Here is a 15898-nt window from a genome sequence, read left to right on the forward strand (position 1 = left end):
AACATTATAGTTACGGTTATAATAAAATGGAAAAATAATTTACCAAAGTAACACTCATTCTGTTTCTTAACAGCTGGTATGTTTACAGAATAGATACCTGTAAGGCTTTAAGTGTCTCATTGTAATTGTATGTATATTTACTGCTGGAAGTATTCAAGGAATTGAAAAGTTTTCAGTGAAGTGTTCATTTGCTACCAAAGTGAATACCATAAAGTATTCACTATCAAATAATTAAGTAGAACAGTAAATTCCTTATAAAAGAAAGAGGGAGGATGGTCTTTGAAGCTATTGATTGAAGACTGAAAAGAGCATTCTTGCTACAAAATTACATTTTTCTCCCTTTGTTGATTGCCCATCCAAGGGCAGCTTCTTAGCATGTTTCCTCCCCATAAATGGGGTATAAGAAAAAGCTTTAGGCAGTTAAACGGTGCTATTGAGATAATAACAGAAAACGCTGTGTGGCAAGGCCTGGTCATGAAGAGCCTGTAAAATGAATTCTGTCTGGATCACACTTCTTTCTTGAGCTACGCAGTTAAAACTGTATGTTTGTCTTTTTCCTCATCCTTATTACAGGAATTCAACCTTATTGACAGAAGAGAGCTTGCACCACTTCAAGAACTGATTGAAAAACTCACCTCTAAGGACAGATAAAAGGAAGAGGATTTTTTAAGTCACTTGTTTCTTTAAGCAAGCGTGTGGTATATGTTTTTTTTTGTTGTTCATTTGTTTTTTAAAAACAAAAGAAAAACCTGTGCTGTTATTCCTAACAGCCAAGATCTACTCTCTGTGCTTTTATTAGGGGAAATCTTTCGTCTGTTAGTGACATGCAGTAAATAGCTTTTTTTTGATAGTTATTCATTGTGGAATTTTAGCAGGTGCTGAGTGTTTGTAAAGGAAACATGCTTGGTTGGGGTTTGACTCTGCTGGTGGATGGGTTCTGTATTGTGTCAATGGTAGCCCATTCTAATGAAGTCCCTGAAAGACTTCCTTATATTCTCTAAGTGCCTTGGCAGACTCACTTCTGAGGTGCAAAGCACATACAATACTGAACATTGCTGGAAACAGAAAATATGAACTAACACCCAGGATACTTACTGATACTTGTTTTAGGAAAAAATAAAAAATAAAAAATAAATATATATACGTATATATATAAATACTTACAGTAAAAAAAGCCATAACTTAAATCGATGATCTCCAGCTTTTAATACAAATATGTCTTATTTTTTTAGAGAGATTAATATAGATTTTTTCAAAACTAGACATTTCTTATAACAAAAAGTGACAATGAAGCTCTAGTCACCAAATCAGAATGAAGAAAGTGGTGTCAAAATTATAGAGAACCTGTGGTTAGCAAATAGATAATGTCTGTTGCACTGGTTTTTGCTTTTCATAGTTACTCTTATTTTTTGGTGAATAAATTAAAATAGCACCTCAAGTCAGGCACTTCTGTTCAGTTTCCAAGTATTTGCCGAATAAACTGTCAGTTTGCACAGCTACAGTTAGGGAAGGTAGTTAGTGGAGTACACTTGTCTCCAAAGAACTTTTGGAAAAGTAATTGGAACATACCAGTGGTTTATGATTTGGCAAGTGCATCTTTCATTTCTGAGAAAACATAACCAAAATGTCTCCCTCCCTCACGTGTGTTAGTCTCTCTGTCTTTCTATCCTTCTGTTGTCTCAAACCAGACACAAGAATGGCTTGTGACAAGTTAACTTCTGGAATGATCCACAGACAGTGGCTTTGAAATCTTTGCTGCAACTACATCAGAGTCTGGTTTCCCATTGCCCAGATGTCTCCCGTTCATTTACGGGCCTTGTCAAAGCTGTTGTATTTGGGATACAAAGAAATCTGCATTAGGTTCTGCAGTGTGCTATCCCATGGAATCACTAGTTGCCAAATATAATACACTAGATGATTAACACTGCCAAGCTTTGCTAGATTGTGACTGCTACAGCACCTTTTTTGGACCTTAATAATGTGAATGCATCAATTGAGCTGTATATATGACCCGAGAACTCTTAAAACTAAAAAATGTACAGGTGAAGCCAAGGTTGGTGTATGGCAGAGAAGTTGTGCATATGCTTTGGGTACCTCTGCTAGACTGAAAACACAAGCCTGCAAAATATGTAAGTGGCCATTAATATAGCCAGCTAAGAAATATTTAAGACAAGAACAAATATATATTCATTTTAGTGACTAGAATCATTACTTTTAAGTTAAAATAATATATTTCAGAATCATCTATAACTTATTTTAAGAACAATGTTATTATTCAATGGAGTTGAATTTCCTGGTCAGAATGAAAATCAGTTAAAACTTCTGTTACTTCTGTCTCTCTCTTTTTTTTTTTTTCTTTTTTAAATTCTCACCAGGCTTAAGAACAGTTAAGACGACCTAGTATTGAAATAGAGAAGTGGCCTTGAGTGCTCATTTCACAGCATTTCATTTAGAAATGGAAACAAATTGTCTTCTTGAAGAGTGGTGAAGAGTAGTCATGCAGTAGTGCTCATATGAGTTTAGATTTGGTTACAGTATATGTTAGGTACAGTAACTGCTTGCAAAATAGCTGTAGTTTAGCCTATGTAATTCAGATAGTACTTGGCTTCATTAGAAGCTTCATTAAAGTTCAAAAAACATGGAATATGTTTTGGTTCCTCTGCAGGACAAGATCATTGTCCAATAGAAACTGCTTATAAGTTAAGGACATGAGAAAATTGTATTTACTCTGTTTTCAGCTTCTTATGTCACACAGGATGAAGACATTTTCCTAATTGTGTGACTATCAAAGGAAATTGCATGATTTTTCTTAACACTGAGAGTTGGGATTGGATTGGATTGATCACAGTTCACACTGGAAGAATAAGGTGGATAAGGCTGATGATGCAAAGAGAGTTTTCCCTCAAATGTTTTGACAAATTCCAAGTTTGGAAAGAGTAAGGTCTTACCCCTTCTCAGCCAGAAGCAATTTTGACTCTCTCATGTGTATACATATACCTGGGAGATAAAGAAGAGAGGTGCCTAGTATCTGATAACTCTTCAGCAAGTTGGGGGATAGAAAAAGAACTGCGGGGGTACAAGACAACCGAAGGCAAAAACAAACAAGGTACAAACACCATTTCCTTTTACTTGGGTGAGCCACTTAAGCTGCAGTATTCACCCCAGTGCTTTTGTCAGATTTGCTGTTCATAAGACATACCTGATTGGGTAAACAGCCCCATGAAATTTTGTTGGCCAGTAGAAGACTCAGTCAGTGGTCTAACATCTAAATGCTGCTGTCAGGAGATTAACAACATGCTGCTAAGAAAGAAGGAGCTCCTGTAAGCAAGAAATCTCCCATGTGTTGGGAAGTTGCAGGAAGAGTCTTTTGCCCATGTAGTACCTTTTTTTTTTTTTTTTTTTTTTTTTTTTTTTTGGTGCTGTGTGGTGACTGGGAATGCAGTACTTGTAGGGATGGTGTGCATCATCTGTGACATCTTTTCAGCTGCAAACTTGTTTTTAACTGAGTGAGATACTGGCATCTAATTGGGATGTGACCGTGAGCCTGACTGGGGAGCTGTAGCTAGCTCTGGGTGGAGGACTGGAGGGCTCTGTTAGCTCAAGAATGAATGGCACAAAAGACTGATATTGTTGCAGTTACGGAGGTGGAGAGCATCCTCCTGACTATGTAAAAGCAGCTTAGCTCCTAAATTTGAAGTGCACTTTTTTAAAATGGACTTCAGTCATGCAGAAAGCTGAATTCAGAACATCTTGCACATGCAGCCTTTTATGCATACTTCTATCTGAGAAGTGTTTAATGACTGAAACTTTCAAGCTTGAGAGGGAGATTGGCATCCAGCTACAGAAGCGTGAAGAGTGCTGCAGATGCAGTTTGATATTAAAAGTTTGATAAAATTGCCAGTGAAAACTGCTTTGCTGAGTTGATTCAGTGCTGCTCATGGGCTGCGTGTGTACATTCTGTGCTGATAATGCTGCTTGGAACCTTTCAGCCAATGCCAAAGCCCTTGTTATCACATTGCAATGAGACTGGAGAGTGGCACAAGTCTGCACCAAGGTGCTAAACGAGATATTCTCCATCAGATTTAAAGCTGTCTTACCAGTTTCTGTATCGAAAAAAGAATACTTAACAGTGAGGATTTGCTATGATTGATGCCACTGCAATTGCTCACCTCATTTTCCACTCAGGAGCGTTTTTTTCTTTCTTTTTTTTTTTTTTTTTTTTTCCTTTTTTTAAAGCTCCCAATTCTATAAATTCAGAGGCTTCTGCTGCAGTTCACTGAATCAGAATTTGAATGTATTATAAAAAGTATTAGTCTTAAAGGGGTGGTGTATCTTTTGTATTTAGTATCTGCCAGTAAAAGCAGTTTTACAGAGCAGTTTCTAGGCATGTAATAAAAGCTTGGAGATCTTGATTTGTCTGACAGCAGTATGAACACACTGTTAAATTATACGATGCTTGAAAATAACATTAATGATATGTGTGCAGTATTTGGGATTCAGCATCCCTATGCTGTTTATATTTGCAGCTTTTGTTTTTATTATTATTTTTTTGCTTCAAAAAGTTGTGGGACCAGAAGTTCATGTGTGTTTACACTTTTGAAGTAAGGGCACATCAAAATGCTACGCAAAAATCATGTTTTACAAACTGAATCTGAATAGATTGAATGTGTTTATAAAATAGTGTATTGTTTGGGGGGAGGACACCTCTCACTCCCAAATAAAACCCAGAGAAATGAACCCTGAAGAAAATCTGCTACTTTAAGCCCATGTTACAGGTGGATTCTGTTACGTGTCATGAGCGCTTTGAAACAACACCTTTCTGCTTCATTGTCACTGGGAGCAGGTGTTGATGGGCTGCCAGTGCTTGCCAAGGCCTTCCAATCAGTAATGTCCTTAAACTCTGCTGTTTGGGGTGTTTGTCAGCTACCAGCACGCTGAACATGTCAGTGATGCCGATGGTAACTTCAGGAGGTCATCTACCTCTAGATGGGATGGGACAAACTGTGATGTTGATCACATTTGGTCACTGTTACCAATGTTGATGCCATTGAGATGGTGTTGGGTATGTTGTGCTTGTGTCTTTTACATTCAAGTCAGGGATGCAAGCTGATTTTTAATTGCAATTTTTAAAATGTCACATTTTGCTGTTGCAGGTAGCTGAGAGGAGAAAACAGGTTTCAAAGGGCTGACAGCCCATCTGCAAGTACCAAGTTTCTTTAACTGCTTACTATGCAATGTGGAGCTTTGAATTTTAGCTTTTACTTCCAGATAGAAAGGAGTGCTGTCCTTATTCAGTATTTAGGACTGAGCACTCCAATCTCCCTGATGCTCCTTTAACAGGTAAAGGATACCTATTTGCTGCTATGGACTTTACGTACCTTTCAGATTGTTCCTTTCTGTTTCTCGCCTCCCCCTTCTCTTGAACCACGTGACACAATTTTATTCTGAACACATCTTTTTTTGGGTAGCTCTTTTTCTTACCAGCCGCTCTCCCTTCCTACCTGCCAGAGTGCTCTATGGCTTTCTGTAACCCCCTTTTTAGTTGGACTATTTAAAAAGGTGCAACGTGAATGCAGACTCCTTGCTTTTCTTTCACTGAGAATCACTCTACTCTGAATCTTGTTTCCTTCATTGCTATTTGATTTTCCCTTGCTAGTGTGCTAGTAAAGCCACGAGCAGTTTGATGATTGCCTGCCCTCTTTTCCTGGATGTCTTACCTTGCAATAAGAGACTAACATTTGTCTGTGTAAGTGCTGAACCTTCGCACTGTCCTGCTTTTCTTTCTGCTTCCTTATAACCAGGTTAAGATTGCAGTCTAGATGAACATCGGATTGCTTTTGCTTTAGAAACAAATTCCCTTAATCGTTCCTAAAGTGTTGTATTTTTAGCGGAAATTAATTCTTATAGCCACTAAACTAAGCTCATTATTTTTGTAAGCTGGCAGCTTCTGTCACCGTCTGAGCAGCACCGCAGACGGAAGGCCGCTCCCCGGCTGCACCGGGGGCCGGGCGCCTGGCTCTGCGGCCCTCTGTGTGGGGAGTGGTGAATGCGGTAAGAGTGAGGTTTCAACAGAAGGCCATTTCTGAAGGAGAAAAATAAAATAGCGCAGAAGCAATGCTAACACAGCCTCCTCGTTTACAGTCTTTCAACGTCCGGGAGAAAAGACGGTGCAAAATGGGGAATGTGAGAGCAGAGCCCTTGCTGTCCGCTCACCGTGCCAATGTTCTGTTCCCAGGCACCGCTCGGTATTTCGGTGTTAAGCGAGAACAGATTTTGATGTACGACAACGAAACTGAATGTCTGAAAATCCGCACCGTGTTCGAGAGTTGTAAATAATGTATACAGATTGTTGTACGTGACGGGACAAAATATTTAAATTCTAGGTTTTTTCAACGAGAAGCTGAAGGCTGTTTATAAGAGACAATAAATAGCTGTGTTTGACCACGCCTGCCCTCGGCCTCTCCTTCTCTCGCGGCCCGCGCCTCCTACCCCTCCCCTCGCCGTCGGGCCCCGGCAGCGCACCGCCGGGCCGAGTCGCATCCGCCCGCATCCACCCGCTCCCCGTGGCCCTCGCGGCCGCTCGTAGGCGCCGCCGTGACGTCACGGACCCTCAGCGGCAGGGCCGAGCGGGCGCGCGGCAAATTCGAACGCGAGCGTGGGCCACGCGCGAGCGCGGCGGCGGAAGGGGCGACGGTTATTTCCGTTGCGTCCGTTAGCGGCTGGAGCGAGCGCGGCGCGCGCGTCTGCACTCGGCTCCATGGCGACTCCCCCCAAGCGCGGGCGGCTGGAGGGCAGGGTTAAGAAGATCGCCGTCGAGGGCAACATCGGTGAGTTGGGGCCGGGGGGCGCGGGAAGGCGGCGGCCTCCGGAGGGGCTCCTCCCGCCGACGCGGCGTTTGCGCGGCTGCCGGCCGGGATTTACCCGTAGGAGTGGTTCGCGGTCAGGCCACCACCAGGAGATGCGAGCCGCGTGGGTGAACGGCATCGCGGGAGCGGCGCGGGAAATAACGTGGGAACTGTAAGGCTGCCGCCCTACGAGTTGTGGGGGTGCGGAGAGGCCGAGTGGTTGTTCGCCGGCTATGGGCGGCAGGGAGGGCGGCCTCCCGGCTCCCAGCATCTCCACCGAGAGCACCCGGAGCGTTTCTTCAGCGGGCGGAGGCTATAACCGTGTCTGTGCTGCATCTCCCGTTTGGAAAGCTACCCTTCTGTTTTGATTGGGCTTTGGGGGGCTTAGAATACCGCCTACAACATCTTCTGGCCTGAGAGCAGATCGCCGAGGAAATGTAGCTTTCTAGATCACGCTACATTAAATGTAGCTACATTAAATGAAAGCTACACTAAATGTAGCTTTCTAGATCTTTCTTTTAAAAAGAATTAAAAAAAAAAAAAAGAAAGAAAAGAAAAAAGTTTCAATTCCTTGATGATTTGTGACGGTCTCTGAATCATGTTTATTATGAAGTCAAATGTAAGTGTGTGGGTGTGGGACACTCGTTTATGGTACCTGGAAATAGTTGTCTAGTTGCTAAAGGATAATCATATCAATATTTCCTGATGCTATTCTTCTGGAATGCTTTTTTCTACAGCTGCTGGAAAATCAACATTTGTGGATATTCTCAAACAAGCTGATGAGGGATGGGAAGTTGTTCCTGAGCCTGTAGCTAGATGGTGCAACGTTCAACAAAACTCTGAAGAGGATTGTGAGGTATGGTAAAAATGTGAGGTGAAACTTTCTCTTAAAAGCCAGTTAAACGTTCTTCTAACATCAAACACAGTGATATTCCAAAAGAATGGGAATTTTGGAAAGCATGTGTAGTAACATCTTCTTCATGGATTATTTTTGTATTGTCTGAGTTATCTTTGTAGTTCTCGATGCCGATTTAGGTGAGCTAGGGTTGTGATCTTCAGCTGGTTCATTGTTAGACCTTCTACTTCAACTGATATATTGTGAGATAAATGGCATTCAGCATTAGGTGATAAAAGCCTATTATCTTTTACATGCAAAAGCAAGGGATAAAAAAAATTGCGTAGGAGGAACCTTTAGCATCTGTGAACAAACCAGGTGAGAACAAGTCTAAAAGATATCCTTGAAAACACCTAGGAAATAATGTTTGCTTTTTTTTTTCTTCTGTCAAGAAGTAGAATATATTTTGATTAATTAAATGTAGCCTTTTAATGAAAGCCTGTTGTTTCATACTTCCCCTATATTCTTTCAGAGTTAAAAATTTTCTTTCATTTGTTCTTGTTCAGTAAAGTGAATCCAAAACCAAAACGTTCATTTAAGAACTAAGCCAACAAGCTACTTTAATAGGTTGGATTCTCAGGTGTATTTTCTTCACCGCCCTCAGCCAGCAGTTAAGAACCTGCACCAACCAGTAGCACTCTGTTAGGGAAGCAGAGGAGTGAGTGAGTTTAATAAAGTTTTAAAATAGTGATCAAAGTGTTGGTGAGTTTTTTGTTGTATTTTTTTCCTTGTTCTCGAGCACTGTAACTCTGTAGTTTTCGTAGTGTTCAGTTGGATGCAGTAGGAGAGTAACATTACTGCTGCTTATGCGCAGGATACAAGCAGGGCTGAAAGGTAAATGATGCAATTATAAACCTGAAATAGAGGCTGGATGGATGGACTTAGAGGTAGTAGAGCGATTCCATTTTAGCTTAATATTGTACTTTCCCAACTTTGAAAGGGTCAATATATTTGTTTAAAAACAGGAACTGACTACGTCACAGAAGAGTGGTGGAAATGTGCTTCAGATGATGTATGAGAAACCGGAGAGGTGGTCTTTCACTTTCCAGATGTACGCGTGTCTCAGCAGGATTCGGGCTCAGCTCAAATCCATTGATGGCAAACTCAGAGAGGCAGAAAATCCTGTGGTGTTCTTTGAGCGATCTGTCTACAGTGATAGGTATGTTGGAGTTCAAGTCCTCGAAGTAAAGAACAACATCTTCCTAAATAAAACATAGAAATAAATAAGGAGTGCTTTTGTCATTACTTTCATCTTAATTTTGATGCAGATGAATATCAATATTGGAATCTCAATAAATGGCATGTTAGCATTCTCTCATTTGTTTTGATAGAGAGTGAATTTTACTTATATGAGGATTTATAACTTTGTTGCATAACCTTGATTAACTGTTTCTTATTCTTTCTGGGTAGGTTTTTTATGATTTCTGCATGCATGCTTCCTTTTAAAGAAAAAAGAGTAGGCATCAAGAATAGCCGAGAGCAATTTCTTTGTATTTTTTTGTTCGCTCTTGTTTTCTTTTACATTTCACAAGAGAAGTCTGGCTGTTTCATATTGCTGTACTTCTCAGTTTCTTGTTATAGAAGGCTAGATTTGATCACTGAACATAATCACATAATCTGGAAGAGTTTACTGTGTTCTGATTTATTGTAAATAAATTACCGCAGCGTTTCAGCAGCTTGTAAATTATTTCTGAACTGCAAATATTACTGCTCTTTATGGACACTGCTGTGGGCAACTACAAGGGATAGAGTTGAAGGACGAGGAAACCAGTCCAAATGTACATGAAAGTGAGAAAGTTACAGTGTTCAGCTTAACTGATTACCGTCCTGTACATCAGACAAAGTGATAACTGTATTTAAGCTTAGTTCTATTTATCTTTTGTCTTCACAGATATATCTTTGCAGCTAATTTATATGAGTCTGACTGTATGAATGAAACTGAGTGGACTATTTACCAAGACTGGCATGACTGGATGAATAAGCAGTTTGGTCAAAGCCTAGCACTGGATGGGATTATTTATCTCAGAGCCACTCCTGAGGTAAGGAATAAGAATTTATGACCGCAAAGATAATGAGAGTACACGTTCTATTCCTTGCCAGAAAAATGGTCTTTATGTTTCCACAGTATTTTCTTTTCTGTAAAGTGCAAATTTTAACTATGATTCTAGGACTTTTTAAAGTGACTGAAGAATAATATGCTTTATAAGCAGTACTGGTAAGGTCACAGTTGTGTGTTACTGAATCTCACTGTATCTTTGTTTTAGGGATTGCTTTTGGCATCTCAGACAAGGAAACAGTTGAGAAATTCACCTTGAAATTCTGTTTTTTTTTTTTTTTTTTTTTTTGTTTTTTTTTTTTTTTTAAATCCTGAGCCTACCCTTAAATTTCAGTGTAAGAATCCTAATGATGAGAGTTCAGTTTCCAGGAAACTACTACAGTTGGACCTATAATTGTTAAATTATTTCTAATATGGTCTGGAAATACTTAGAATGTTATTAAAGCCTGGGTGTTTGTAAATAAAATGTGATAGAAATGGTTTTATAATTATAAAAGTAGGATGTTTATGTGATAAACAAACAGAAAGTACTTTTGGTAGTAAAAGAGGTGAAAAGTACAAAATTAGTTCCAGGAACTTTACTGTGATAGAATAATTGGTAGTCAATGCCCCAGAAATGTGGGGTGAGTGTTTGTGAAGCCTCTGAGCAGGAGTAATGGAGCTAAGCTAGATGAGTGTGTGCGCTTGATGTGCTGTTTCAGTGCAATGCTTTGGTGTTTGGGTGTCTAATGTGTTTTAAAATAAGTTAACATAAGTGCAGTTCTTGAGTATGAAACTTGCTCAAAAGAAGGGGAAAAAAAAAGAGTTAAAAAAACATGACTGAAACAAAGTATTGCATTCAAAAACTGAGTTCTTCAGAGACAGAAATACGTAATGAGACTTTGAAGTGCCATTCTTTAATGCTACGTTTTTTTTTTTTTCTGTTCTTTTTCCTTGCAATATAAAAGCTAATTTGAGACATTCCTTACAGTGGGGAAATAATGCAAAATGTCTCATAGAACCATTATATTAGGAAAGGCCGATAAGATCATCTAATCCAACCATCAACCCATCACCACCATCCACTAAGTCACAGAACTCAGTGTAACATCTTCCCTTTTCTTGAAAACCGCTGGGGACAGTCCTTCTCCTTGGGTCCTTTTGTTTTGGATGTAGTCAGTGGGCCGGCTCAATCTGCTGAGTGTGGAGCAATGTTTCTATGCTCCTAAGGTCAGCAGCAAGTTGAACGTTCATTTTCAGTACGTTTAGCACCACAGGAAGGTTAGAAGAAACAAAACAAAACAAAAAGCCTGGACTACTGAACTGGACTTTCTCTGCGTATCTGCAAAAACAACCAATCTTATTTTCTTTTTAATTCTGTGTTTAGAAATGCTTAAATAGGATTTACTTGCGTGGGAGGGATGAAGAGCAAGAAATTCCTATTGAATATCTGGAGAAGCTTCACTACAAACATGAAAGCTGGCTTCAGCATAAGACACTGCGGTAGGATTTGTTTAACAATTACTTTGGGATGGATAAGTAGCATTAAGGATGCTTCCTAATGTTTTTTCTACCAGTGAAACTTCAGCTTGTCCTTAGATAGATATGGTTAAACTCCAGGAATATTTCTATCTATACATCCTTAGTGGTCTTGTTCTTATGGCATGTTGTTTATTGAGAGGGCATGTAATATGCCTTCAGTTCTTTTCACATAGGGCTCTAAATAGCTGATGATTCAGTTGAGCTCATTCTAATGTCTGATTTAATTGATCTAGAGGTGCTGGGGAAACAGCCTGTTCAGAGATCAATGTTGTATTCTGTGAGCTACACTGTAAATTTATCTTCTTACTATTCAGAATTAACAGTAATTCAAATGTGCAGCTCTTTTCCGTGGGTTCTTAACAATAAAAACTGGTGGAGTTGCAAAACACATATTTTTTTCTGCAGTGAATAATGTTTTCTGTGTTTCTGCTCCAATACAGAACAGATTTTGAATATCTACAAGAAATACCTATTTTAACATTAGATGTTAATGAAGACTTCAAAGGCAAAAAGGACAGATACGATCACATGACTGAGAAGGTAAAGTCTGATGAAACAGAACATACTAATTATTTATGTTAATTGCAAATCTGTCAAAATGGATTTGGGGAAAAAAAAAATGCTGTCTATTCAGTATGAAAAGAATCCAATTTGAGATTCCTGTTTGCCGGAAGAAGTTCTAATCTTTAGCTCAAAAAGGTGTAATACAAAATGCGTTTTAAAATAAGGCCATGCCATCAAGTGGTATCCACATTTCAACAGCTCAGGTGTCTGATAGTTGAATCGCTATGGGATTCAGTTGAGGACAACTTGATGTATTTGAGTAGTTGCAGTCAGTTTTACAGCCCTTAGCAATGTTAAGTGCACGTTTTTCCATTCTTTGGCCATAAATTGTTTACTTCATGAGAAAAGCAGCTATGTCCTTTGGTCTCAGCTTATCTAGTGTGAAGTAGAGCCGTTCACCTGATTGAAATCAGACTTCATTTGCTCTTTTAAAACTTGTTAACTGGTGGAATAACTGATCATCCTAACTGTGGAGTTGACATTCTTACCACCTGCACTAGGCCAGGCTCAGACACCTAAGTAGGGATTTCAGAGTTTAGTCCAGTGAGGCTGTTAGGTTATTTTTAGTATTTCCCAGGCATTATCTCACAGCTGCTGTGCTCTTCATGAGGCTGGGTGCTTTGGCCTCTAATGTGTGCTTACAGCTCTTGGGTCCTCACTGGACATTTTGTGTTGCCTGCTCTTCTCTGTTGCGATGTTCATTTTTAAAGACCAGTCCTGAACCAGAGCCTACTGCGCAAATTATTTTGATAAGGTATCTCATGCAGTGCTACTGCTGTTACTTTCTACAATAGAGAATGGCTATCCCATGATAGTCTTCTAGTTAGAGTATTGGGACAGTTGTATGTTCTGGATTTGACCTCTTTTTCTACCTCCTTGAGCCCTGAAGGAGGAAAAAAATCGTCACGATTGTAGAATGTGATCCAAGATCTGTTTCCATTTCACATCAGGAATTTGGATGAACTATTAGGACAAAATGTTTACAGATGTGTTCCTGGTAGGAACGCTTCTGCCAATAGAATCATGCCATGTTCTCTAGTTAATTGTTGATTCCTTTCTATGCAGTAGTCTTGTTTAAGCAGATGGGGGGAAATGGTTGTAGTTCTGGCTGTATTACAGTGTAATTGCTAGCATGTTTTGGAATCTCTTGAGAGATGGCATTTTCTCTAGACACTTGGTTTCCAGGGTTCTGTAATGCCTCAGTTATTACATCTTTTAAAAAGGTTGTCTTGACTACACTGCCACCTCTTACAATTATACTTTGCTACTGGGAAGAAGGGGGCTGGCAGTTGCACAACAAAAAAGGCACACCTACAAGTGATAAGAGTGCTCTCAGTACGTTATCTTTCTGCAGCCTTTGCTAGCAACCTGAATATAGGATGTTGTCTAAACTAAACTTGAAGGCATGATGCTAGCCTGCTGCTTGGCACTCTGCCTGCTTTGGATACAGTTCTTATGCAATTGTATGGATGGTGCTGTAGTGGATCTTGGTGGTCTGAATGGAATCCATAAACCTTTCAGTCATGGTTCTGTATACCATCTTGTGTGCCAGAAATTCAGTATTAATTTTTAGGTAACTGGCCATTTGATTTGTTCTCCATACGCAGGATGTTGAGTTTAACATTAGCAGGAATATTTATGGTATTGTTCTACAGTATCAGCTCTTTTTGAAGGATTTTGCTAGATATTATTTTATTATTTATTTGCCAACCTCAAATTCTGAGGAATGTATTGTCTGGATGCACTTGGCTCTTCATTAAGAGCAGTGTTGTGATAGTGGGTGTGACTTGGTGTTTTTGAAATGACAGTGTTTTTGAACTGGTCATTATCTTCTCTGTGGTTAGATTAGACCAGCATTTAAGGTAATTCAGTTGTGATGGAGGGTTGTAGTTCAGGACAATGAATGTCATTCCAATGCGTCGCTCTCCACACCTGCTAAATTACAGGCACGGTGGCAAAGAGAGTTTATAATGGACAAGAAATGTCATGGGCAACTCTAAGCTTATTTTTCTCAGCTTCTGCTCCTGTGTCCTGTGGTACAGCATAAAGCAATGGAGAGGTAAATGTGGTTGCTGTGTATTTGTGTTGATGAATTCTTTTGTGTTTGACAATATGTTTCTTTTTGCAGGTGAAGGAATTTTTGAGCACATTATAATCCTCTTTGAAGCACAGACGGGGCCAAACTGTTCCAAACATCTGTGTGATCAAAGTCTGAAGTAAAACTTCTGCTTTTATAGAATGCCTCTGGAGAGGCAGGACTCAACTTTTGAATTAGTTGAGAGAAACAAGCAAACTTTGTGGATAGAGAAATTATTAAATAAATTGGTAGATCTATTCAATATCATGCCAAGTAGTACGGACAGATTGTGAGCATATTAGAGTCTTGAGAGTTACTGGATATTCTGCCTGTTTATTAATCAGACCAATAAGTTCTTCTGGAGTATTTTACTGTATATATATATATATATTTTTTTTTTTTTTGGATTTATTTTGTGCCCAATAGTTATTTAATTTTCAAGAATATAGTGGGGTTTTTTGGATCTCTTGTGAAGTATTTTAGTGGAGTTGACTTGTTTCTTATGTCTTATTTTCTGAGGAAGAAATCATAACGAAACATCACTGGTGAGGGAATTTTAATATAACCAGGAGTTTTATAATACAAGGTATATAAAAAGTCATCTAATAGTTTTGATAGGTGAAGTTTGCAGAGTACACTGAACTGAAATAAATCCAAATGTCTGGAATGCTGTAGATGTGGATTTTTGATTTTAATCTATGTTTTCATTTTGCACTGCAAGATAGGATATTAAGAGGCTTTCAGTTCTCTAGCATGTGTTGTTTTTTTTCCCCTTCAACTCTTCATAATACAGAGCTGGTTTTGGTTGTTGGTAAGTCCTCTTTTCCTGTAGAGAAGTGTGGTTCTCATACTGCAGATGAAAGAAGAAAATCTTGTGGATGATGATCATCTCTAAATGAAGTGTTTCTAAATGTTTGCTTAACCAAGTTTTGAATGTCAGTGGCTTTCTGCTTCTCTTATGGCTTCTTCATTTGTTTGCTGGCTGTTATACATAATACTGCAATTTTTGGTATAGGCGGTCCTTAACCATCTTCTTGTAGTAAGAAGAGGAGAACTTTGTGGAGTAACTGTTCTAGTGCATTTTGTTTCATTAACTGAGTCATTTTTGTTTCAGATATGGAAAATATAAACTCTACAGGGTGTGAATCTTTAGTGTCATATGCTATTTTCTGCAGTTTTAGACACTTCTGATGATTGCACAGTTGGTTTTTGAATGCAATGCTTTCATTGTATGTAAAGCATTTTACTGTCTGTTGCGATGCCCCTGTAACTTCCTTATTTGTGAGGAGACTTCTTCATTTGTCATTGGAATTGTGCTAGCGTTCTCCAGCTGTTGACTGAAAAATAAAAATGGTTGGAAAGACTTTTTTGGTGTTTAATATTGTTAGCTCCCTGTCTCCTAAGCCAAATGGTGTAGGTTGTTGGTTTGTAATACTAGTACCATGCATTAATTTGAGATAATGTATGCTTGGAGTGTTTGGAGTGTTTACTAATATTTCTGTTGCACTGTGACTGGCTTCAGGTTTTTTCTTGTATGGGAATTAATGGTTATGGGATAGAGGTACAGGATTGTATGAAATGTATCATATGTGTGTTTCGTGATTGGTGGGAGTGTTTTGTGTAATGTGTTCCTGATAGCAGCGTATAGCATCATTATGGGAGGAGTACTGTTTGTGACTTCCAGGTTGTCTGCTAAAGAAGAACGATTATTGGATTGAGGTGGGTGAAGATTCAGTTCAGATTTACTTGAAACACAGCATTTTAAAGTGTTCTTGGCAGCAGTCTAAATGGTAACAACTTATTTTGATTAACAGTGCAATTCTTCCTACTGTTTCAGCTGTCAAAATCTTGGATTTAATTACAGGAATTGGAATGACAGTGCTCATTTAAGGGAGTAAACAAGTCTGAGTTCTTATAAAGACTTCTTTCAAACCCATCAC

At 39.1% G+C, this 15898-nt stretch overlaps 2 protein-coding genes across 3 annotated transcripts in view; both read left to right on the forward strand.

The window, feature by feature from the left end:
• MOB1B (MOB kinase activator 1B) overlaps nucleotides 1-6444 on the forward strand; it is a 38530-nt gene extending 32086 nt beyond the window's left edge. For both annotated transcript variants that reach the window (XM_085222687.1, XM_085222688.1), the window contains exon 6: nucleotides 574-6444. In XM_085222687.1, coding sequence (XP_085078813.1) covers nucleotides 574-651 — 78 coding nt within the window. In that variant the 3' untranslated portion in view covers nucleotides 652-6444. The remainder of the gene's footprint in view (nucleotides 1-573) is intronic.
• A 127-nt stretch (nucleotides 6445-6571) lies between these two features.
• Nucleotides 6572-15322, forward strand: DCK (deoxycytidine kinase). Its single transcript, XM_085222686.1, has 7 exons — nucleotides 6572-6827; nucleotides 7583-7701; nucleotides 8706-8899; nucleotides 9632-9779; nucleotides 11163-11278; nucleotides 11758-11857; nucleotides 14010-15322. The coding sequence occupies exons 1-7, from the start codon at nucleotides 6758-6760 to the stop codon at nucleotides 14034-14036; spliced, it is 774 nt and encodes a 257-aa protein (XP_085078812.1). The 5' UTR covers nucleotides 6572-6757; the 3' UTR covers nucleotides 14037-15322.
• The last annotated feature ends 576 nt before the right edge of the window (nucleotides 15323-15898 follow it).

Source organism: Meleagris gallopavo, chromosome 4, assembly GCF_905368555.1.
Source record: "Meleagris gallopavo chromosome 4, MGAL_WU_HG_1.1, whole genome shotgun sequence".
Lineage (NCBI taxonomy): Eukaryota > Metazoa > Chordata > Aves > Galliformes > Phasianidae > Meleagris > Meleagris gallopavo.